This window comes from Colletotrichum phormii (genome assembly GCF_030913505.1).
Source record: "Colletotrichum phormii strain CBS 102054 chromosome Unknown BDP81scaffold_39, whole genome shotgun sequence".
NCBI classification, from domain to species: domain Eukaryota; kingdom Fungi; phylum Ascomycota; class Sordariomycetes; order Glomerellales; family Glomerellaceae; genus Colletotrichum; species Colletotrichum phormii.
In genome coordinates this window covers 128098-146117 of record NW_026851481.1, presented here as the reverse complement: position 1 = coordinate 146117, position 18020 = coordinate 128098, and the positions used below count along the sequence as shown (strand labels likewise).

At 52.8% G+C, this 18020-nt stretch overlaps 4 protein-coding genes across 4 annotated transcripts; 1 reads left to right on the top strand and 3 right to left on the bottom strand.

Annotated features, from left to right (window-relative positions):
* Window positions 1-2357: 2357 nt before the first annotated feature.
* Window positions 2358-4177, bottom strand: BDP81DRAFT_442199 (fasciclin domain-containing protein). Its single transcript, XM_060591656.1, has 3 exons — window positions 3814-4177; window positions 3673-3720; window positions 2358-3579 (listed from the first exon to the last, which is right to left on the bottom strand). Exons 1-3 carry the CDS (start codon window positions 3952-3954, stop codon window positions 2578-2580), a joined length of 1191 nt encoding a protein of 396 aa, XP_060438092.1. The 5' UTR covers window positions 3955-4177; the 3' UTR covers window positions 2358-2577.
* A 5003-nt stretch (window positions 4178-9180) lies between these two features.
* Window positions 9181-10629, top strand: BDP81DRAFT_455656 (uncharacterized protein; the record flags this gene model as incomplete). The annotated part of the gene is made up of 5 exons (XM_060593081.1): window positions 9181-9219; window positions 9252-9614; window positions 9903-10067; window positions 10397-10483; window positions 10558-10629. 5 exons carry the CDS (start codon window positions 9181-9183, stop codon window positions 10627-10629), a joined length of 726 nt encoding a protein of 241 aa, XP_060438091.1.
* A 1902-nt stretch (window positions 10630-12531) lies between these two features.
* Window positions 12532-13633, bottom strand: BDP81DRAFT_400590 (uncharacterized protein; the record flags this gene model as incomplete). Its single annotated transcript, XM_060588709.1, has 3 exons — window positions 12532-13148; window positions 13233-13338; window positions 13544-13633. 3 exons carry the CDS (start codon window positions 13631-13633, stop codon window positions 12532-12534), a joined length of 813 nt encoding a protein of 270 aa, XP_060438090.1.
* A 767-nt stretch (window positions 13634-14400) lies between these two features.
* On the bottom strand, window positions 14401-16224 carry BDP81DRAFT_335245 (membrane transporter; the record flags this gene model as incomplete). The annotated part of the gene is made up of 3 exons (XM_060585837.1): window positions 14401-14464; window positions 14521-15892; window positions 15957-16224. 3 exons carry the CDS (start codon window positions 16222-16224, stop codon window positions 14401-14403), a joined length of 1704 nt encoding a protein of 567 aa, XP_060438089.1.
* Between the last annotated feature and the right edge of the window lie 1796 nt (window positions 16225-18020).

Below are 18020 nucleotides of genomic sequence, written 5' to 3'. Positions count from 1 at the left end.
AATTCAACGGGCGTAGGTTCCATTGGGCTTTTTCTTTCGGTAGGGAATTATCTTGTGCGGCAGCACCCTCAACTGAACCTGTTCCGCGGAGTCGGTATGTCTCAATGCTTCGGTTACAGTACATGAGTTGAGCTATCGTCACGCGGCTTGTGAGTGGTAAGCCGTGGAACTATCACTGCCGAATCAACACATGAAGCCATGCTGTGCGATAACGTGTTGCCTGCTTGTCGATAAGATGTCGTAGAGGCTTCAACACGCTCACACCAGCAATACCCGAACAGACATCTTGTCATTCACTCTGAACATGTTTGTGTTTTGCCATGCACCTCAGGAAGCTTCGTCGACGTTGTATTGAAGTCTGACGCTTGAAGGTCTAGCATCGCAATGGGCCCATGAGCATGTTGTTCAAGCCGTTGGTGTGGTGGCTCGACGAGCCAGTCAGTCGCCGTATAAGCTCGTCAACCCCGCCTTTTACAGGCCGACATGGCTGCCCCTCCTTCTCGTGTTCTACGTTGGCTTTGATTTCCCCCGGCCAGTCAGGCTTGCAGCTCGCCTAACCGGTTATTTTAGGAAAAAAGGCGCCTCCATCGAGAAGGCAAACGAACCCCAACCCTCCCGACGCCTCCCCCTCTGCCCACCACGTCAAGCTGCGCAAGTCTCGCATTGGGGTTGGTCTAGGGCTGGTGACCTCTGGTCCAATCGAGCCGACCTCGCAACTCGTAAGTCTCGCCGTTGAGCCGTTATCTGGGGGGGCAGAGTGCCTATCAGAACGTAAGTTTCAGTTGAGGCAACGGCCGAAGGAGCAACGTGCCATCGCCCGTATCCACCTTGTGTGCTTGTATACAGCAGTCGATGATAGCCGTTTGAGTGTGGCTGTTGCGCTGTTATCGCGAGGCATAGAGATAGTTGGGTCGTTGACCCAAGCTACCTTGAGTCATCTGCAGCTGTGCCAAGGCAGAAATTGTCCTTTTGGTCGACAGCAACTCTACACAGATGAGCAGCACATTTGGTTGCTGCAGGCAGAACAGGGTACTCTGCATGTAATGCATTGACTCTTTACAGAAGGGCTAGAGCAACCAAAGGCCCAAACCCTGGGCGAGCTGGACAGCTGGGCATGCATTCTTGCCACGCCCGAAGCAGGCAGGGTCTCTCTGTGCCCGGTGATCCGACTGATACTGGGTGACTGGCGTGACTGGGTATGTGCTGGTCGGTTGGCAACGGGGAAGTGTGACTTGGATGGTGTGGCGAGATGTAGGCCTGCGGCGGTGGGATCGAGTTGCTGTCCGAGTTCTCGAGTTGTGCCACTGATTTTGTTGGGAGGCCTGATTGATGAGTGTCTATCCTGAAAGATGCAGTCGGCAAGGTGGAGAGTAGACCAAGATGGGCTCGGTGTATAGTGAATGTTGCTATCCATGAGTTGAGCCTCATTGCACGTGAGGTTACTGACTGCAAAGTCCTACTTGCCTAGCCGGCAGCCCGAACACTTTAGACGGCACAGGGTAGGTCTTGAATCAGTATCACCTAGGCCGGTGATGATGTAGTCGATTGATTGTATACCGAATTTTGGTGTCAGCGTAGGATGGAAGGGGAGTCCCGTCGAATGCTGTTCCTAATAAAATGTCTCGCCGTTTACTAAAGTATTCTCTTTTGGGTCTGTTCTAGAATCAATAATTTGGCAAAACCCCCACCGTGTAAGTCAGAGAACGGCTCAAAGATATCTCCTTCATCTTCATATCGTAGGATGGTACTGCTGAGACTATATGAATAGTCACCGCCTACTATATAGAGGTGAGATTGAGTTTCATCCCACATTCTTGATGGTTCGGTGTGTGGGTAGAGTGCAGAGACGAGAAAGCCAAGACGATTAAGGAGTTGATCCTTCGAATACACGGTGATGTATAAGATAGTAAGATAGTGAGGCATTCAATAGTCGTTGGTAACGAAATGGTACATGTAGCAAGTCACCTATACGAGGAGCATTGGCACAAGTAGAGTATGCGTGAGGAGTCTTGCGAAGGCAAGGAAACGTTGTGCTAACTTTTCAACATGACCAAGTGAGCTTAGAGTTATGCTTTCCGTGGTTTTAGGGTCCAACTGCCAGTTGGTATCAGTACTATGAGGAAAGGATAGACCATTGATGTTAGTCGAATGCGAGTGACCAACAACATGACGTTGGGAAAATCGTCCTAAGTACAGCATCATGAGTGGACTCAAAGTGGATTTAGACCTGTATTTTTAGATTTGCTTGGCTACGCAACACGCAAGGTCTTGAGCGTGGATGGAATACACTAGCAGAGATTACGTCAAACAATTCGCTGGCGTGAATTAGGGGTTATATGATTATCAAAGATAGTATCGTGCTATTTTGCATAATGGAATATTGAAAGACATCATGAATACCTGGCACGTCACCCGTATCAACACTCTTCAAAATTTGTGGATGAGCCTTTCAAGCCGTAACCCTTGATATCTTCTTTAAACAGCCCATATCATTCACTATTAAGGTATGCTACTTATATGGTAATATTGTCATCTCATACTCCCTCGTCCAACCAGCCGATTCCAGCTAAACAAGGTCTAAGCCAACGCGGCAAGTCCCGCAAGCAGAGCCGCACCAGCAGCCACACCAGTTCGCACAGCCGCGCCGGGGCTAGTCGTAGTCCTAAGCCCCGTCGTAGAAGACCGCGTCGAAGCCGCCGCCGTGGGACTGGCCGTCGTCGTCACGGGGCAGCTGACGGTACAGGGGATCGCCGTCGTGAACGGCAGCCCTGAGGCCGAGCTCTCGGGGTAAGCGGGCGCCTGGGTGACGGCGCTCGGGTTCGGCGTCATGGACGGGGCGTCTGGGTTCAGCACGTTGTCGATGATGTGTAGGATGCCGTTGGCGACGAGGATATCCGGCTGGATGATCTGCGCCGAGTTCAGGAAGAGATTGTTGCCGGACCGGATGACCTTTATGTCCTCTGTTGCGAGGGTGGTGAGGTTGGTGCCGTTCTTTAGGTCGGAGGAGGCTAGGATGCGACCCGGGACGACGTGGTAATTTAGAAACTTCTTCAGAGCATCTTTGTCCAGGTTGTTGAGGGATCCGGCGACGCGTTGGAATGCCTCGTTGCGTGGCGCAAAGATTGTAACGTTCTTCTCCTCCGATACTGACGGGAGGAGATTGGCGGCGTAAAGCGCGCCGAGGAAGGCTGGGAGCTTGAATGAGTCCGTCGTGTTCTTGAGCCTGGCGGGCGGGATCATGAGGTTGTCGACCACTTGGATGAGTCCGCCGGCGAACTTGATGTCACCTTCGACCTGGGTGGTGCGGATGCCCTCGGACGAGGTGAAGACGATGACGTCGCCAGGCTGCTTGTTGACGAGGACGTTCTGTCCGGTGGTCACGTTGGTCCAGGCCTTGTTGAGGAGGAGTGAAGATCGGAGGACGGAGGGCCCTGATTCGAGGGCGCCGGTTGAGACTGTGCCTTGGAGGATGTGGTATTCCAGGATGGGGACGGCGATAGAGGCGTCTGATTCATTCCAGATGCCGTTTAGTTGGGTGCCTGGGATGTTTTCAAAAGCCGAATTTGACGGCGCAACAATCTTCGACTTTTGTCAGCATCGATCAGGGAAGTCGATGAATGTTTGCCTCAGAATGAAGACGCGGCTTGATGTTGAGGTTTCGTGATGACTTACTGTGACGCCATCATAATTTGGAAGCTTGAGGATGACCTCAGGGTATTTCTGTTGAAAGTTAGACACGAAGGCTTCGCGCTTCTAAAGATCTTCCTCCGACCCGAGAAAGCCCAAAATGCAACTTGAGGGCTCGAGGCTTACCTTGATTAAGTTATAATATGTAGACAAGTTTGACTGCGACTGAAGAACACTTCCAAGGTCGTCTTCTTGGGCAGCGACATGTTCGAACAAGAATGAGAGACCAAGCAATCCAGTCTGAACGAACGCCGATAACATCTTCATACTCGGTCGCGGTAGGAAGGAATACGATGAAGAGAGGTAGGAAACGACTGGGCAACTCGAATTGAGGAGCGGATAGCCTCAGTTGATTGTCGAGGCTCCGTAACGATATTCCTCTCACGAAAATACGCACAACGGCAACGCGGCACGGGTCGGAGATTCCAAACCCGATCAGAGCAACCGCAGCAATAACGACAACATCGAAAGAGCCTTTTGGGAGAGCGATCGGCCCATTGGAGAAGGGTGAGCCGCTTAAAGAGGCTGTGAGAGGCCTGTTGCTCGACCAACGGCGGTTACCCTGAACCCTGGACTGCAGGTAATGTCGACGTGCCCCTGGGAAGGATCTTCTCTTCTGCCATCGGACTGGGGAGGGGGGGGGGGGGGGGTAAGGCGGCGCCGCGACACCGGGAGAAGCTTCTTGGCAGAAAACCACCGGGAGTGAGAGATGTTTACTACTGTTACAATGTCATTGATTCCGGGCGTGGTTGAGATTTGTGTCTTGCCAACTGGATCAGCTCACAGAAACACCTACTATACGGTGCGTCAGTAGCAGGCCGCCTGACGCAGAAAGCTGGAAGGAAACCTGGATTGACTTGTGTCGAGACCCGATTTGGGGCATGTCAATGTCAGCATATTTCAACATAAGTCGAATCTTGCTGGGATATTCGGAAATAGGCACGCCAGAGATGGTTCTGTTGTCCGAGAAAGAGACCAACCAAGATTTGCTTACCGGTGACCGTTACCGTTGGCGATTGATCTGCCGAGCCACAGGCATAAGTCCTCTCCAGATTCTCACTCCAATTGACAAGGCCCCCAGCAAATAGCACCATCGCGCTTGAGGCTCCAGAGATAGCGGGCGAAAGCCGGCAACATGGAGCATAGGAAGCCCAGCAGTGCCAGGCTGTCAGCCAACCAACCACCCAGGGGCGAGGGAGACAACCCATGTTACACGTCCACACGTCTCCCATGCATGCAGCCCTGCATGGGAAAGTGACACGGCCAAGAGGAAATAAGAAAGGACTGGCAGACAGAGGGTGGCATTTGCCCACGTTCCCGGTCCAGCTCACCAGCCCCCCAATGCGCCCTCTTGATAAGGCAAAACAGCGGTTGCTTCTTGCGGTGACATTGTCATTCGAGCAACACTTTTGGGGCTGAAGCTGTCGCGTGGACAACGACGATGTGATTTGAGTGTTGCTCGCAAGCTGTGCAGTTTACTGAGAGACACATCACTCTGCGGGTCTCACCAGGTGTCTCGGCTGGATCAGCTTTTCGAAATATCCGTACGCCGTACGGAATACAAGGTTGTTAATAAAGTTGAATAGAGTTTCAGTTAGGATGTGGTCCTCGCTCGCCTGTGGCACCATCACCGCGGCTTCTCAACGAAATGCGAATGCGCTGCGAGCGCTTCGTTAAACGGGGAGTGAGTCTGGTTGAACTGCCAATTCGACCAGGAAATCTCTCGCGCCTTATCAAAGACCGTGATACGAGCTTCCTCACCTGCCTGGCCAAATTCGAGACACTGCGCGTACGACGAGGTAGCGCATCCGGTACCCTGATCAAAAAAGCCACTTTGCCTTGGCCAGGGTTACACCTTTTGCGTCCTCTTCCCCCCCCCCCGCCTTCCCCTCCTCAACACGAGCTGCAGTGCAGGATGGCGTGGATCGCGACAGCCAACGAGATTGGAGACTCGGCAACAGGCGGCCGCTGTAGAAGCACCCTTGCGAATCCCCGTCGGGAGCATCGCATCTGCGGTCTGCCACGGGAACACGAGAATCGAGATGCATTTCAATGCCAGGTCCCCCCTTGCCCCTGTTGCGCCCTGCCCAGCAGTGCCTTGCAGGGATCACTGATGGAGTGTTCCCGCGGTGAGTGAACCATTTGCAGCGCCAGTTGGATGCCCGTGCTTTCTGTCTTGATCAGTATTCTCCCTGCCGGGATTTTGGAGCGATGGATTACTTGAGACTGCGATAATTTTCGTTTGGTTGGATATGTAGTTGGCGGCTGCTCATTTTGCAACGAGAATTTCTTAACTTAGCGAAAATGGACGACGATTGAAGGTGGCACCGGGCTGAACAACGTCAACTAAGTAATTAGAAATGCCTCTATGAGGTCCTGTGGTAGTGATTGATCAAGAGGTTGGCCGGTACTAAGAGCTTTAGAAGTATCTTCATTGCTCAGATGTTTGTGACTTGTTGAATAAGTTGAAGAAGGATTCAGTGATTCCAGCATAGTGGCTACCCTCTCCGGTACTTCGGAGGCCTACGGCGAGCAACCATCCTCCGCCGGTGCTTCGTCCGGCTTCGACCCACATTCGCCGGCCCCCCGGCCTCGTCGTCTCCGAGCCATCTCGTCGATTCAGGTACTCATGGCCCGATGAACGCTTTATATTACAGGGCTTACCTTGGACCATACCCTTCAAACTTCTTCAGGCTGTCTGCCTATTCTCGAAATGTTTTTTCGATTTGGCAACCCTAAAGGTCCTTAGCTCGTATACTCTCATCAGGGGGATGTCACCAAAAGGCCTTTGAGACATAGAGAAGGATATGTTAAATCTACCTAAACTATATCAGTCCCTACCTACTAAGAACGGGGCTCTATCTAAAGACCAGAGCAGAATTAAGAGTTTCCTACATGTAGTTCATCATTGAGGCCCCTTTTAACAACCTAATTATGGGGGGAAGTATGCTCTCCCAGTGTCTGGTTCAACCTGAAGAAAGGCGACACGGTGGTCTTCATGAACTGATAATGACGGAGTGGGACAAAGTCACGATCCTTGAGCGGTATTCTCGTTTACTTGCAAGGCCCTAGACCCTACATGTTAGATGATGATCTTTATATGTGTCAGTTCTACTGGCGTTTTAAGAATTTGGATGGTTTTTGTGACCTTTCAGAACGCCGGGAAACATGCCATCACGTTTGCCTAAACCAGGCCAGTCTTTGAGCACTTGGATGAAGGCGAACGTAACGGGGTCAAGTTTTTGATAGGCCGCAATGGAATTTGCTATTCTCACTCATGCCCCGGGAGGAGGACGGGTTTTAGCAATATTCAAGGGCAGAAAACATGAGCATCAAAACCTCATCCTTGGCACTCGTTCTTATCTTCTCTGCTTGGTGTTTTCCTCATCCTCCACCCCTCAAGGAGTAACTTGGCTTAAGCAGTATGAGATGTGTAAGTATTCCCAGCGCGACGCCGAGTTGTGACTTGATCGGAACCTAAACTTATGATGGCTCTTGGCCGGCAGAGAGTATGTCGGTAGGCCGAAGCATGGTGAACAGTATTTTCTGTTTCTGAATATATACCGCGAGAGACTAGGACGATATCGCAGCGGAAGTTTCGCGGGCAGTTGTGGAGATCCTCTAACCGTCATTGTGACCACAATTCTGGTTTCAGCGCCTGCGGGATCAAACTAAGATGGAATGCGTTGACCTACTACCAGTAGTTACGGTGATATGGTGGTGTGTTTTGAAAAAGTGTGTTGCAAAACAAATGCTCTCGAATATGACTAGGTCGTGGTAGAAATGAGAGAGAATAATGTGAAACCCCTTGCCTCAGGCCATATGTCGAATGCCATGGGAATTCCATCTACATGTCCTTGAGAGACGAGAGAGACGGACCAATCTACAGAAACGAATAGAGTCCGACGAATGCTCCGATATGACTCGAACTTTGGTTGTCACACTTCTCACCTCGATGGGTTCATAAATCCCAACCACGACAGCAAAACAGTCATGTAAGTGGCCTCGAACAGTAGGCATTAGATTTGCAAATGGTGCCCAGGTAACAAACGCTGGTTGTAGCATCAAATTGTGAGAAAATCCCGTCCCTTCAGTCTTCAACCATGTCTCAGTCTCACTTTCACAATGCCTGGTAATAGCATGAACCTTCCATATGACCTACCTGCGGTGTTTGCCACAGCCATACCAATTTGTTTTGCCCATCCATGCTACTGGGGCGACCTCCTAGTAAAGCCCGAAAACCATGACCCAAGAGACAGTAAATCACCCCCTGATTCTCAGTCGACATTGGGATCCTTCACCCTGGACCATTAAGAACACATCACGTGGAAGGATTGCGAAATGATATGAACTCCATGGTGATAACTATATTGACTACATGGATTCCGAGCTTGCTACTACGTTAAAAAGCGAATGCTACCCGAGGCCGTGAATGCTTGCTACCAATAGAGAAAAAGAGAAATCCAACCCTTGAACGACTGCTTAATGATATACGGATGCGTTTCCTCTTCGCAGAGAATGCAAGTCTAGTGTATGCTTTGCGTGTGTACTGTTCCACGTGTTGTCATGCCGAGCGCATGAAACATGGACAACAAGAGGAAAAGAAGGACATGATGAGAAGGTTGAAAGGGAGTGGAAAAACCGTGTAAACCATGAAGAGATTCGAGTTGGGCCAAGGAGAAAGGTGAAGGAGTCTGCGTCGTAAGAAACCTTTAAGACGACCGCTTAGTAGCATCCCGAGGCCTCGACGGCTGCGGTGTTGAAGATGCGTGTTTGGCAGCCGGATCCTTGACAGGGCACCCAGGCAGTTCAAAGGGCCCCGCGGTAGTTGTCGAGTCTCCGTTGACAGCCGAGGCGGACGCGCCCTGTTCCTGACCCGAAGCAGGCGCCGTCGTCTTCTCTCCCCTCTTCTCCCCAACAGGTGTGGTCACGAACAACATGTTGGACGTTTTGATATAGATCAGAGAATCTCCAAGATGGTTGTCGTGGCCGAGGTATCTCCCAATTTAGGGCGAAGCCGGGGGCGTAGGGCCGTCTGGTTGAGGGTAAATAGGACCACGGGGACGGGGAGCGCCGGGTGGTGATGGAGGAGGATCGCCGAAGGAAGTGATGTGCGAGAAAACCTCAATGGGACGCAATGGGTCGTCGTGAGGGGGCCAGCTTGGGTCTTGTTGTTCTTCCGACTTTGAGTAGACGCCCGAGTTTTCGTCTGAGATGTAGGTTGAGACGTGGTCTTTGTTAAAGAGGTTTGAGCATGTTGGGGGCAACATTGTCGGAAAGGGATTTCTCTAGGCGAGAGGTCTTATAGTGCGGGTTTGTTCGAGCTGTTCAGGACTTGGGGGCCAATTTTGGTCCAGTTGGTGAATCAGAGGTATGAAAGGCGATATGTTCAGTGATTGATGAAGTGACTGAATCAGTGAATTCTGAGGGTATTGCTAGGAGTGATTGAGGGTTGTGGTGATAGAGTTCTGCCATCTGAGACATTCAGACAAGATGGCAGCCGCCTCCTATATACGTCTTCACGAACGCTCCGTGAGGCTCTGCCTATACACCAAGACACACAGACACACAGACACAGAAACAGACAAAGACCCTCCACAACGTTGAACACTGGCCAGCTAGACCATAGAACTTGCCTATACCTCCGGCACCATGTCCTCAAAGACATCAAACCGGCAACTGACCTGGCGCTTAGTACGAAGATTACTGCCTTGTGTGACGCGACAACCAGAGCTCATCTGCCAAGCGTCGTGTATGACAAGGGGTGGAAGGGGGTATCTCGAAGGGATACACCTACTGTGTACTCCCCTACCCGTAAGGGTCTCAAGCCGCTTCTGGCAAGGCAAGTCGAAGCACATACAACCTACCGGTCAGGCTCCCAGGAACCGGGAACGACCAACCAGATTCGGCATAAGGCTCCCAAGAGAGTGGGTAGGAAGGCCGCCCCCCGCGGGAAAGGAATGGGCAAACATGGCAGTGAAGGGGTGGGTTGACATCCTACTCCAAAATGAGTGCGGCAGGGGTCGGGCAAAGTGTGTGAGGGAAAAGGGCGTGGGATGCCAACGGCGAACGCAGGATTATGCCTCGCTCCAAGCCGCTGTGTAACCAGTCGGTCGAGCCAGGCAACAAGTCTTCAACCGTCCGGCCGATGGTATGAAAGAGTTGAAGACCTCTTGTTCAACTAACTGTCAGTAGCCTGGTACTATGTTCAGCAGTACCAAGAGGTATTCTGGGCTTGCTGCCTGGCTGCCACTCGCCGACCGAGGGAGGGTGGTAAGAGTCCCGCCGAGATGGTCCGTCATGTGAGCGACTACATCCACCGGTGTTTGGTACCGGGTTGCAAGCATGTCGGGGCCGGCCGAGCGGACAACTCAGAACACGTAAGTTGAGCAGAACAAAAGGCCTTGGAGGACACTGAGAGGCTGGGAAACGGCCCCCATCTATGAGGCTTGGGGACAGAGAGACGACGAACGCGGGGCCACTCAGTTGGGTATGGGGTGTGGCTCGCGCGGATTTTGTCCAATCTACATCCAGAGAATGTGCTGTTCCAGAGCGGGATGGGGAGGGTAGGCGAAAAGAGACTCGGCCACGCTGACACTGGGACAAAATGAGCATCTGGGTGGGGGGGCCAGACGAGAGGTCCAAGATGCCCAGGACATAAGCAAGCAGTCGACGCGAAGGACGCAGTGCGTACATTTATCCGGTCTAGCGCAGAGCCGACGGGGCGGATTTGGCCACACCCACATCCCACGTTGTTCCACGCTTCCCACCCAGCAGGCTGGAGCAGGGCGAGGGTGTAAGTCCATAGGGCTGAAGGATGCCGAGGCTTTGTCAACCGTTGAACGACGACGTTGTACGAACTCTATGGAGTGCTGGATCGTGGCCGAGAACGATCTCCTGCATTTACGGCGTTTCAGTCTTGATCAGCCTGATGGATCATGAGACCCAGTGTTATAAGGCAGTCGACCAGGCCAAGATGCGTTCGTTTGACCTCTTTCGTCTGTCTAGCTCAGCTTAGCTTCTTTCTAAGTGGGCGATGTGGGGGATTTGACTGGGGTAAAAAACAGTCACCAAACTCACAACGGAGGGAACTCCCCTCTGCGCCGCTTCCAATGCTTGGCTCGCTGCCACCCAAGTGTGGATTGCGGCATGATGAACATGCCGTAAGACGACTGAAAGCAAGTTTCTTGAGTCAGAAAGAGCCATTTACTACTCAAGATGGCGGGTGAGCCACGGTGAGTAGGGGGATACTGTCGGCCGCTCCGGCTTTAAAACCCCTGCTGCAGGGTTGTTGCAGCCCTTTGATGGTGGGGGATAGAGCATCGGTAGGTAGTAGAGCAGGGTTATCCAACAGCCGAGACATTACCAACTTGTACCCGGCTGCCGGTTCTGATGCTGCCGCCGTCGCCGGTGTTTCGTTTGGGTGATCCGGCCAGGTGGTTGTGAAGCATCAGGCTGGCGGTGATGCGGAGTTGTTGGTGTGATGCCTGCGCGAACGAACGAGTTCCCGGGGGGCCGCTGCCCCTCATCCCAGTATCGGGGTCAGCTCGATCGGCCTACGATTGGCTCTGACGGCTACCATGACGACTTGCATGTTGCGTGGGCCTCTCAGGCGCCAAATGAGGGTGCGCATTCAGATATGTTGTCAGCGTGCCCGAAACCAAACCCATGGAGCTTGTGTAACCCGAAAGATGAAGAATCTCTGTCAACCGTCGAACACATGTGGCGGGTCCAAGGTACTGTGCATATTCTTTCCAGATAGTCCACGAGGCGATATCCGAAATAATAGCATTCAAAGTAGTGCCGTCCATTCCTCCACTTCGGCGTAAGCAACCGCACGGCTTGGTCAGAAAGAGTCGAAGTGGCCACCCGCTGCCTGTCGCCCCGATGTCGATTCGCTCTGTGGGAGTCAAAAATAACCGTGTCCAGAAGCTGACTCAACATCGAATCGCTGTGAAAGGCGTCATGAACACAGGCAACATCGGTTGATCTGCATCTCTTGGAATGTCAGTCGGGCGGAGACCAAGATAGATGCGTGTTGTGAGGTTGTGTAAGCTCACATGTTGCCAAATCAAGCCCAAGCCGCATCCACTTTCTCCGCCCGATAGCACAATCTGTCGCGGCCGCCGAAGCAGAACTCGGACAGACTTCGCCCTTGCTTAGACTTGGTGACTCTTGAAGATGACTGGGAACTTTGCCGAAAGCGCAGGAACCTTTGAGAACCGTAAGGTATTGCGGGAACGGCCGGCAAGACTCCACAGGGAATTGCGCTCATCGGGTTGGCTCTATCGGCTGAAGGATTGCGGCAAAGGCGAAAAGCACCGAAATAAGACTGACGGGTCAGCGAGCTACGCCCTCCTATTCGCCATAATACTGCCCAATCAGCCTGCTTAGACAAGCCGAAACGATCGAATCGTGTTCCCAGCTTGTGCCAGACGAAGCTCCGATGCAAGCCTATACGTAACGCTCAATCTACGTGCGAGGTTGTCACTTGACGACTGCAGGCTTTTTCGATTAGTGATCGGGTGTTGTGTAGTTTATCAAGCCGAGAATGTCAAAAACACACAACGATGTCCGCATCGCAAGGCAGATTCGCGGCATCGAGTCACCAGTCGAGGTAGGGTGGAAAACATGTGTCAAGATCCAGCAATCAAAGCATTCGTCTACGCATTATTAGCTGAGTATACATGCAGGCATGATCAGGTCTTACGGGTTGACGAAATGCCCACGCCCGCCGCCCGCCTGCCATAGGGTATCCCAGCCGACTTTTCCTCGTTCCTCATAACGCCTGAAAGAAAGATCACAAACCAATCCCATCCTGCCCAGTGGTGCTCCAAAATTGGCTCATCTATGTCCACGGCCACGGCCACCACCACCGCCGCCGCCGCGACCGCCACGGTCACGACTACGGCTCGGGGACCGGGATCGACGACTGTCGTAGCTATCGTAACTATCTCGACTCGGGCTTCTTCTCCGACGGTTGCGGTCGTTACCGCGGCCACCTCCTCCACGTCTCGGGGGTGGTGATGGGGACCGAGAGTATGATCTCGAACGGCTTCGGTATCTGCTTCCACCGCCGCCTCTGGACGGAGGAGCAGCGATGGGAGATCGGCTTGGGGAGCGCGAGAGCGAACGAGGCCGGTAGGTGTCTGATCTGGGGCCGAAGCGAGCCTGAGATGGCGATGCACCCCGTCGGGGACCGTTCTGACCGAATGGACCGGGTCCGCCTCCACCGCCGCCGTGGAATCCGCCCTGGGCTCTTCCCCCTCGACCGCCTCTGGCATCGGAGCCTCCGCCACGTCGAGCAGCAGGAGGTGCTGGGGACATCTTGCGCCGGGGAAGAACGATGGAGACGTTGATCACTGCGCCATCAAGCTGTGCCTCATGCATGTGTGCGATAGCATCCTCAGCATCGGCCTCGGTATCGTAAAGGATGTAAGCAGTGCCGCGGTTGGTGCCGTCTGGAGGAGAAGGAATGTCAGCCTCATGTAACAGGGATCCATTTGGGGGCCATCCAGGCCGACCCTACGAGGACAAATACTGACGTGTTCTATTAATGGGCAGGTCAAGATCCTTGATGTGTCCAAATTGGCCAAAGATCTCTTCCAAATGAGCTTCATTGATGTTCTTGGTCAATCGCTCGACAACAACCTAATTAAATGCAGAGTTAACAGCTTGAACTTTTAAAACGAGATTGATAAAAAGAGCAAGGAGACAATTTCACCTTCGTGCTTCTGATGGCAGAGCTGGCGCTCCTTCCGCGGCTCCGACTGCGGCTTTCGCTTCTCGGTCTGCCATTTCGTCGCGGAGACCTAGAACGCGACGGCGATCGTGAATCGTACGTATGGCGACGGACTGGGGAGCGAGACCGATCTGACAGCGGCGTCAATGATCGAGAACGGTCGCGGTAGCGGTCGCGAGAGAGCGATCTCGTTCGGGACGCCATGGTTGCTTGTGTTGGGGCAAAATCTTGGTTGACAGGTTGGCGAAATTGAACAAGGCGTCGCAAACCGCGACCCTCTTTCCTGTCGTGCCAGGACTGACGTGTGATCACGTGATGGAGCGGGTCCACACCGAGGTGACAGGCACGCCTCTCGGTGAAGTTCGGTGAGTACGTAACGACATGCATTCACCTTCGCATCACATCGTTCAAGGATTGGGATAGTGGCTCAATTATATTCCTTTTCGATCTATATACCAGCGGAGAACTAATGAGCTCTCAATCTGATTCTTCCATCGTCTTCTGCAAAGGTAGTATTCCACGTCTACTGAAATGCTTCTTACGTGGTAATGAGCATCCATAGCGGGCACTTCAGGTGTGACAGTAAGTGGTTGGTGTGAAGTTGAATCAAAATCGAACTTCACAGGCAGAGTACAGGACGAAGGCAAACAATTGGGAGTAAGATCCGTGGCAATGTACATATTCCTATTACTACTATATACACCCGCTGTAACATTGCTAAGCGTTGATAACGCGAGGGAATCGAGGACGTGGTATCTCAGACTCGAAATATGCTGAGCTCCACTACCTCCCAATCCGCTAGTACTGTAATAATACATGGCAAAGGGCCAATTCATGTTTTACTTTTGCCCCGAACCACGTCGTGTTTTCAGGATACCTGAACGCCTCAACCATTTCTCTTGGAAATCAACGGTACCATTACATCGCCCATTACCGTAAGCCCTCCACAACAAAAGAAACTAACGGGGAGCTCACGCAGCCCATTCCACGACCTCCAAGGCACACATGACGAGCACCAAGGTTGATGGAAGAATCCTACAATGTTTGTTAGCATTTGTACAGGGAAGTACGGAACGGATTTGACTACGTACCAAATGACATAGCTCTGGAAGAGGATTCTCGACATAACACTCTCGTAAACCTCGTTGATTTGGCAAATCTGAGCCAGTTGGAGAGCACTCGGGGCGCCGGTCAACAAGAAGCAGACGATAACAAAGATAGGGTCATCCAGAATGCTGACTGGCACATACTTGGCGAAGACGGCCAGGATAGGAGTCATGATCAGGGTCGGTAGAAGCATGCGGCACAACAAGGATGCGACGAGGAGTTTTGTTCCGATCTGGTCCTCCTCGGGATCACGCATCTTCTCGCTCTTTTGAGTATTGCGGGCGAGGTTGGCACCAAGAACAACCAGGATCAAGGGCACGGCGACACCGCCACTGGATTGAACAGCATCCGTGAAACTGTTCTTGATGAAAGATCCCTCTTCGAAAAAGATCTTCTGCAGAGCCGGGACAGACGCAACAACAACTGCGCTGAGCATGGCCCACAGAGGTGGGTTCATGAACTCCCACAGGAAGTTGTAAAACTTGCCGGCGAAGCGGCTTAAGGCCAAGAGAATCGTCTTGAAGGGGGTGGGCAAACTGTTGTAGACTCTCGCGAAGAAGTTTGATGTCGATTGCTTGGCAGAGGTGATTATGTGGTTGTAGGCGTTCTTAATGCGGGTAGGGTAGCCCTTAACTCCCTCAGGGACTTCGGGTTCATCCGTGTTACGAATGCGGGGAAAGGACGATATCTCATCGCCACTTCCGTCGAATACGGGATGGTTTCCATTGAGGGGAGCGAGGCCGTTGGTCTTCATCGGCTTCTTGGGAAGGTAATCGTCGTCCTCGTCTTCGGTATCGGCGGGGGAAGCTCTGGATCTGCTAGCAACAGGAGTGCGACCGGCCGGCTCATAGTTGGATAGGTCATCACTAGAGTGACTGCGGGAAGTAGCCGTGCCATCATCGTACTCGTTCAACAAGGGGGCGGTCTCGCGATCTCCTGCATACTGTCCCTCCTCGACGCGCTCGTCCTGGTACTCGGGGTACTTGTCCTTGGGAGCGAGCAACACGTGGTAGCCCCAGCTCCAACGCACCAACTGGCCGAGCTGCTGGAAGATCAAGAGGTACAGAATACCACGAGCACCAACCTCGTCATCGTTATCTCCGGGAATCTTGTCCCAGTGTAGCCCCTTGATAGTTTGCGATAGGGACAAGATCATGGAAATGGGCAGGGAGTTTGAGTTTCCGAAGACTCCCATAGCCGTGACAAAGTTAGTAGCGCGGCGGTTGAAGCCAAAGCCGCGGGCGACGCCGGTAGCGACAAGCCAGGAGACAAGAGTCTGGATGACGAAGATGATGGGGATTACGGCGAGATCGAGGAGCTTGTCGGCATTCAGTTGCGAAGCCAATTTGGTGAAGACTTGTGTACACTATTAGTAGGCTACAATGGAAATATGATACAGAACAAACGGGAATATAATTACTAAGGCATGGTGTGAACAGCATGACATTGAGGTTGGCCAAGAACTTTTGCTTTTCGGCATCAAAGTGGCCGAGACGGGCGATGATGTAGCCCGGCAAGCTCACGCAAACGACCTCGAGGACAGCCTCGAAGACGAGAAGTACCAAGTTGCCCATGGATGGGTGTGAGTCGTGGGGCTTCTTCATGGCCATGAGGGGCATTTCGTATATGTTCTGAGCCATATCTGCCAGTCGAAACGACGTCGGCGACGTCAAGTATTGTTGGTCCATTCTAGACCGTGGATATTAAAGAAAGCGCAAAGACAGAGACCGCGGATGTCGAGGTTGGACGAAGGGTACGGCGGAGTACGAGAGAGCTTCAAGACGGAGGTCCTGGGCGGCCAAAGCTGATGGAAGGTTCTTAAGAGGCTTGGCGCGGCGCGTTGACCTTGTAATCGGGCCCAAGCAGCACGATGTGAACGTTTCGGATAGTCGGCGATGGGACGGATCGCAACCGAAGGAGTAAAGTATGGTGTTAAAGTCGGTGATCGGGGTTTTCCGTTGGAAGTCGGAATTATCGGTGGTATGTATCGGGCCTCCACAGTAGAGACCGGCCTTTTCCAGAAGTTTGCGACCAAGCTCTCATTCTCTGGCGGCAGGAGACATGAGGAACGGCGAAGATTGTATTAGTGTAGTGGTGTCGCGCTGGTCGTTTGGTGGAGGGACGTTGAGGAAAGGAAGCACGTGCAGGATCAAGTTGATGGACGAGGTGTGTGGAGGGAAAGAAAGGTCGAAGAAGGGAAAGGCAGAATAAAGGTAAAGGTGATGACAGAAGGACCGGGAGTTTTCAGCCACAGAAGGGAAGGCACGATGATATGAGGTTGGCCCGAGAGTGGGTAGATTGATAAAGGAACTGGAAAGAAAAATACGTAGTCGAGGCGAGCTAATCACGGCGCAAAAATGGCGATGGCGGCGCACTGGGAGGCCCAGGCTGCGGTCTCCAGGGATGAGGGCGGCACGTAGTATGCCACTTCAGCGCGACAGCTCACTGTTTGGGAACAGCCCCCAGGTTCCGTCACCTCCGTTTTTGCCGTTTTTGCCTTGCTACGGATACTTTTGCTGCCTGTTCTTGGTAACGGGCAGTCCAGACTCCCGTTCCTCCCCCCCAGACCAGACCGTATCAGTTACGCAGATGGTGCAGCGGCGCAACCTTGACACTTCCCCCCCAGCCCAGTGGGGATGTGCAACACACACAGCGGCAAGCCGCAATCTGGCAGCCACCCACCGCGTAAGGCACTAACGTAACGGACACTTGCCGCTAAGAAACACTTGGCGCCCAATCAGAAGCGCGGATGAGCCCACGATGACGCCGGCCCTCAACTACCTCACCTTACTAGGTACTCCGTTCTGTAAGGTAGTAAGAGCAGGTCTCCGTTCAGTGACTCTGAGAGCAACTCATGCCGAAACTGAGTGGCATGGATCCTCCCACCACCCTGTTGCTTCCTGCTTGGTCTTGCAACCCGCAAAACTCTGCATGCAAGGCACCCCGGCTATTCTTGCTCCATTTACGCTTAGGTTCTCATCCCTCCCCTCCCTTCCATCTGTGCACTGCCATTTCCTATCAAGTTTGTTCATCAAGTTGACTTCTTCCAGTTTGATACAGACACAACGAAACGATAAGATATTCGAGGGAGGCAGCCGCTGTGTTGTGTGTCTTGGTGGCAAACACTGCCCTACCACAAAACGGTCCAACAAGCACACCATCAACATGCACCCAGAAGCAAGCGCCTCAAAGAAAGACCAACTGACCGACTGGCTCTTGGCACAACAGGCGCAGTGTATTACACGGCGCCTTGGCAATGTCGTCGAATCGAAATCGAAATTGCCCTGACGTCGCCAGCTCCGGTTGACATGACGGACCACTGGCCAGACGTGGCTCCTCGCCTTTGGCCTACCGATACCTGCTGCGACACCTATCCGACTGCGACGCAATCCGCCATTCAATCCATCCATTGACCACCGTTTCTCTCTCCCGTCCCTTGCTTAGCTCTACGAGTCCATCCCCTGCCGGTCGCCGTTTCCGGTTT

Excerpts from the sequence above, each read along its gene's own strand:
- BDP81DRAFT_442199 (XM_060591656.1), bottom strand. The coding sequence starts at position 3,954 with ATGAAGATGTTATCGGCGTTCGTTCAGACTGGATTGCTTGGTCTCTCA. Across the intron at positions 3,721-3,813 it reads CATATTATAACTTAATCAAG|AAATACCCTGAGGTCATCCT; the intron begins GTAAGCCTCGAG and ends AACTTTCAACAG. Across the intron at positions 3,580-3,672 it reads CAAATTATGATGGCGTCACA|ATTGTTGCGCCGTCAAATTC; the intron begins GTAAGTCATCAC and ends CAAAAGTCGAAG.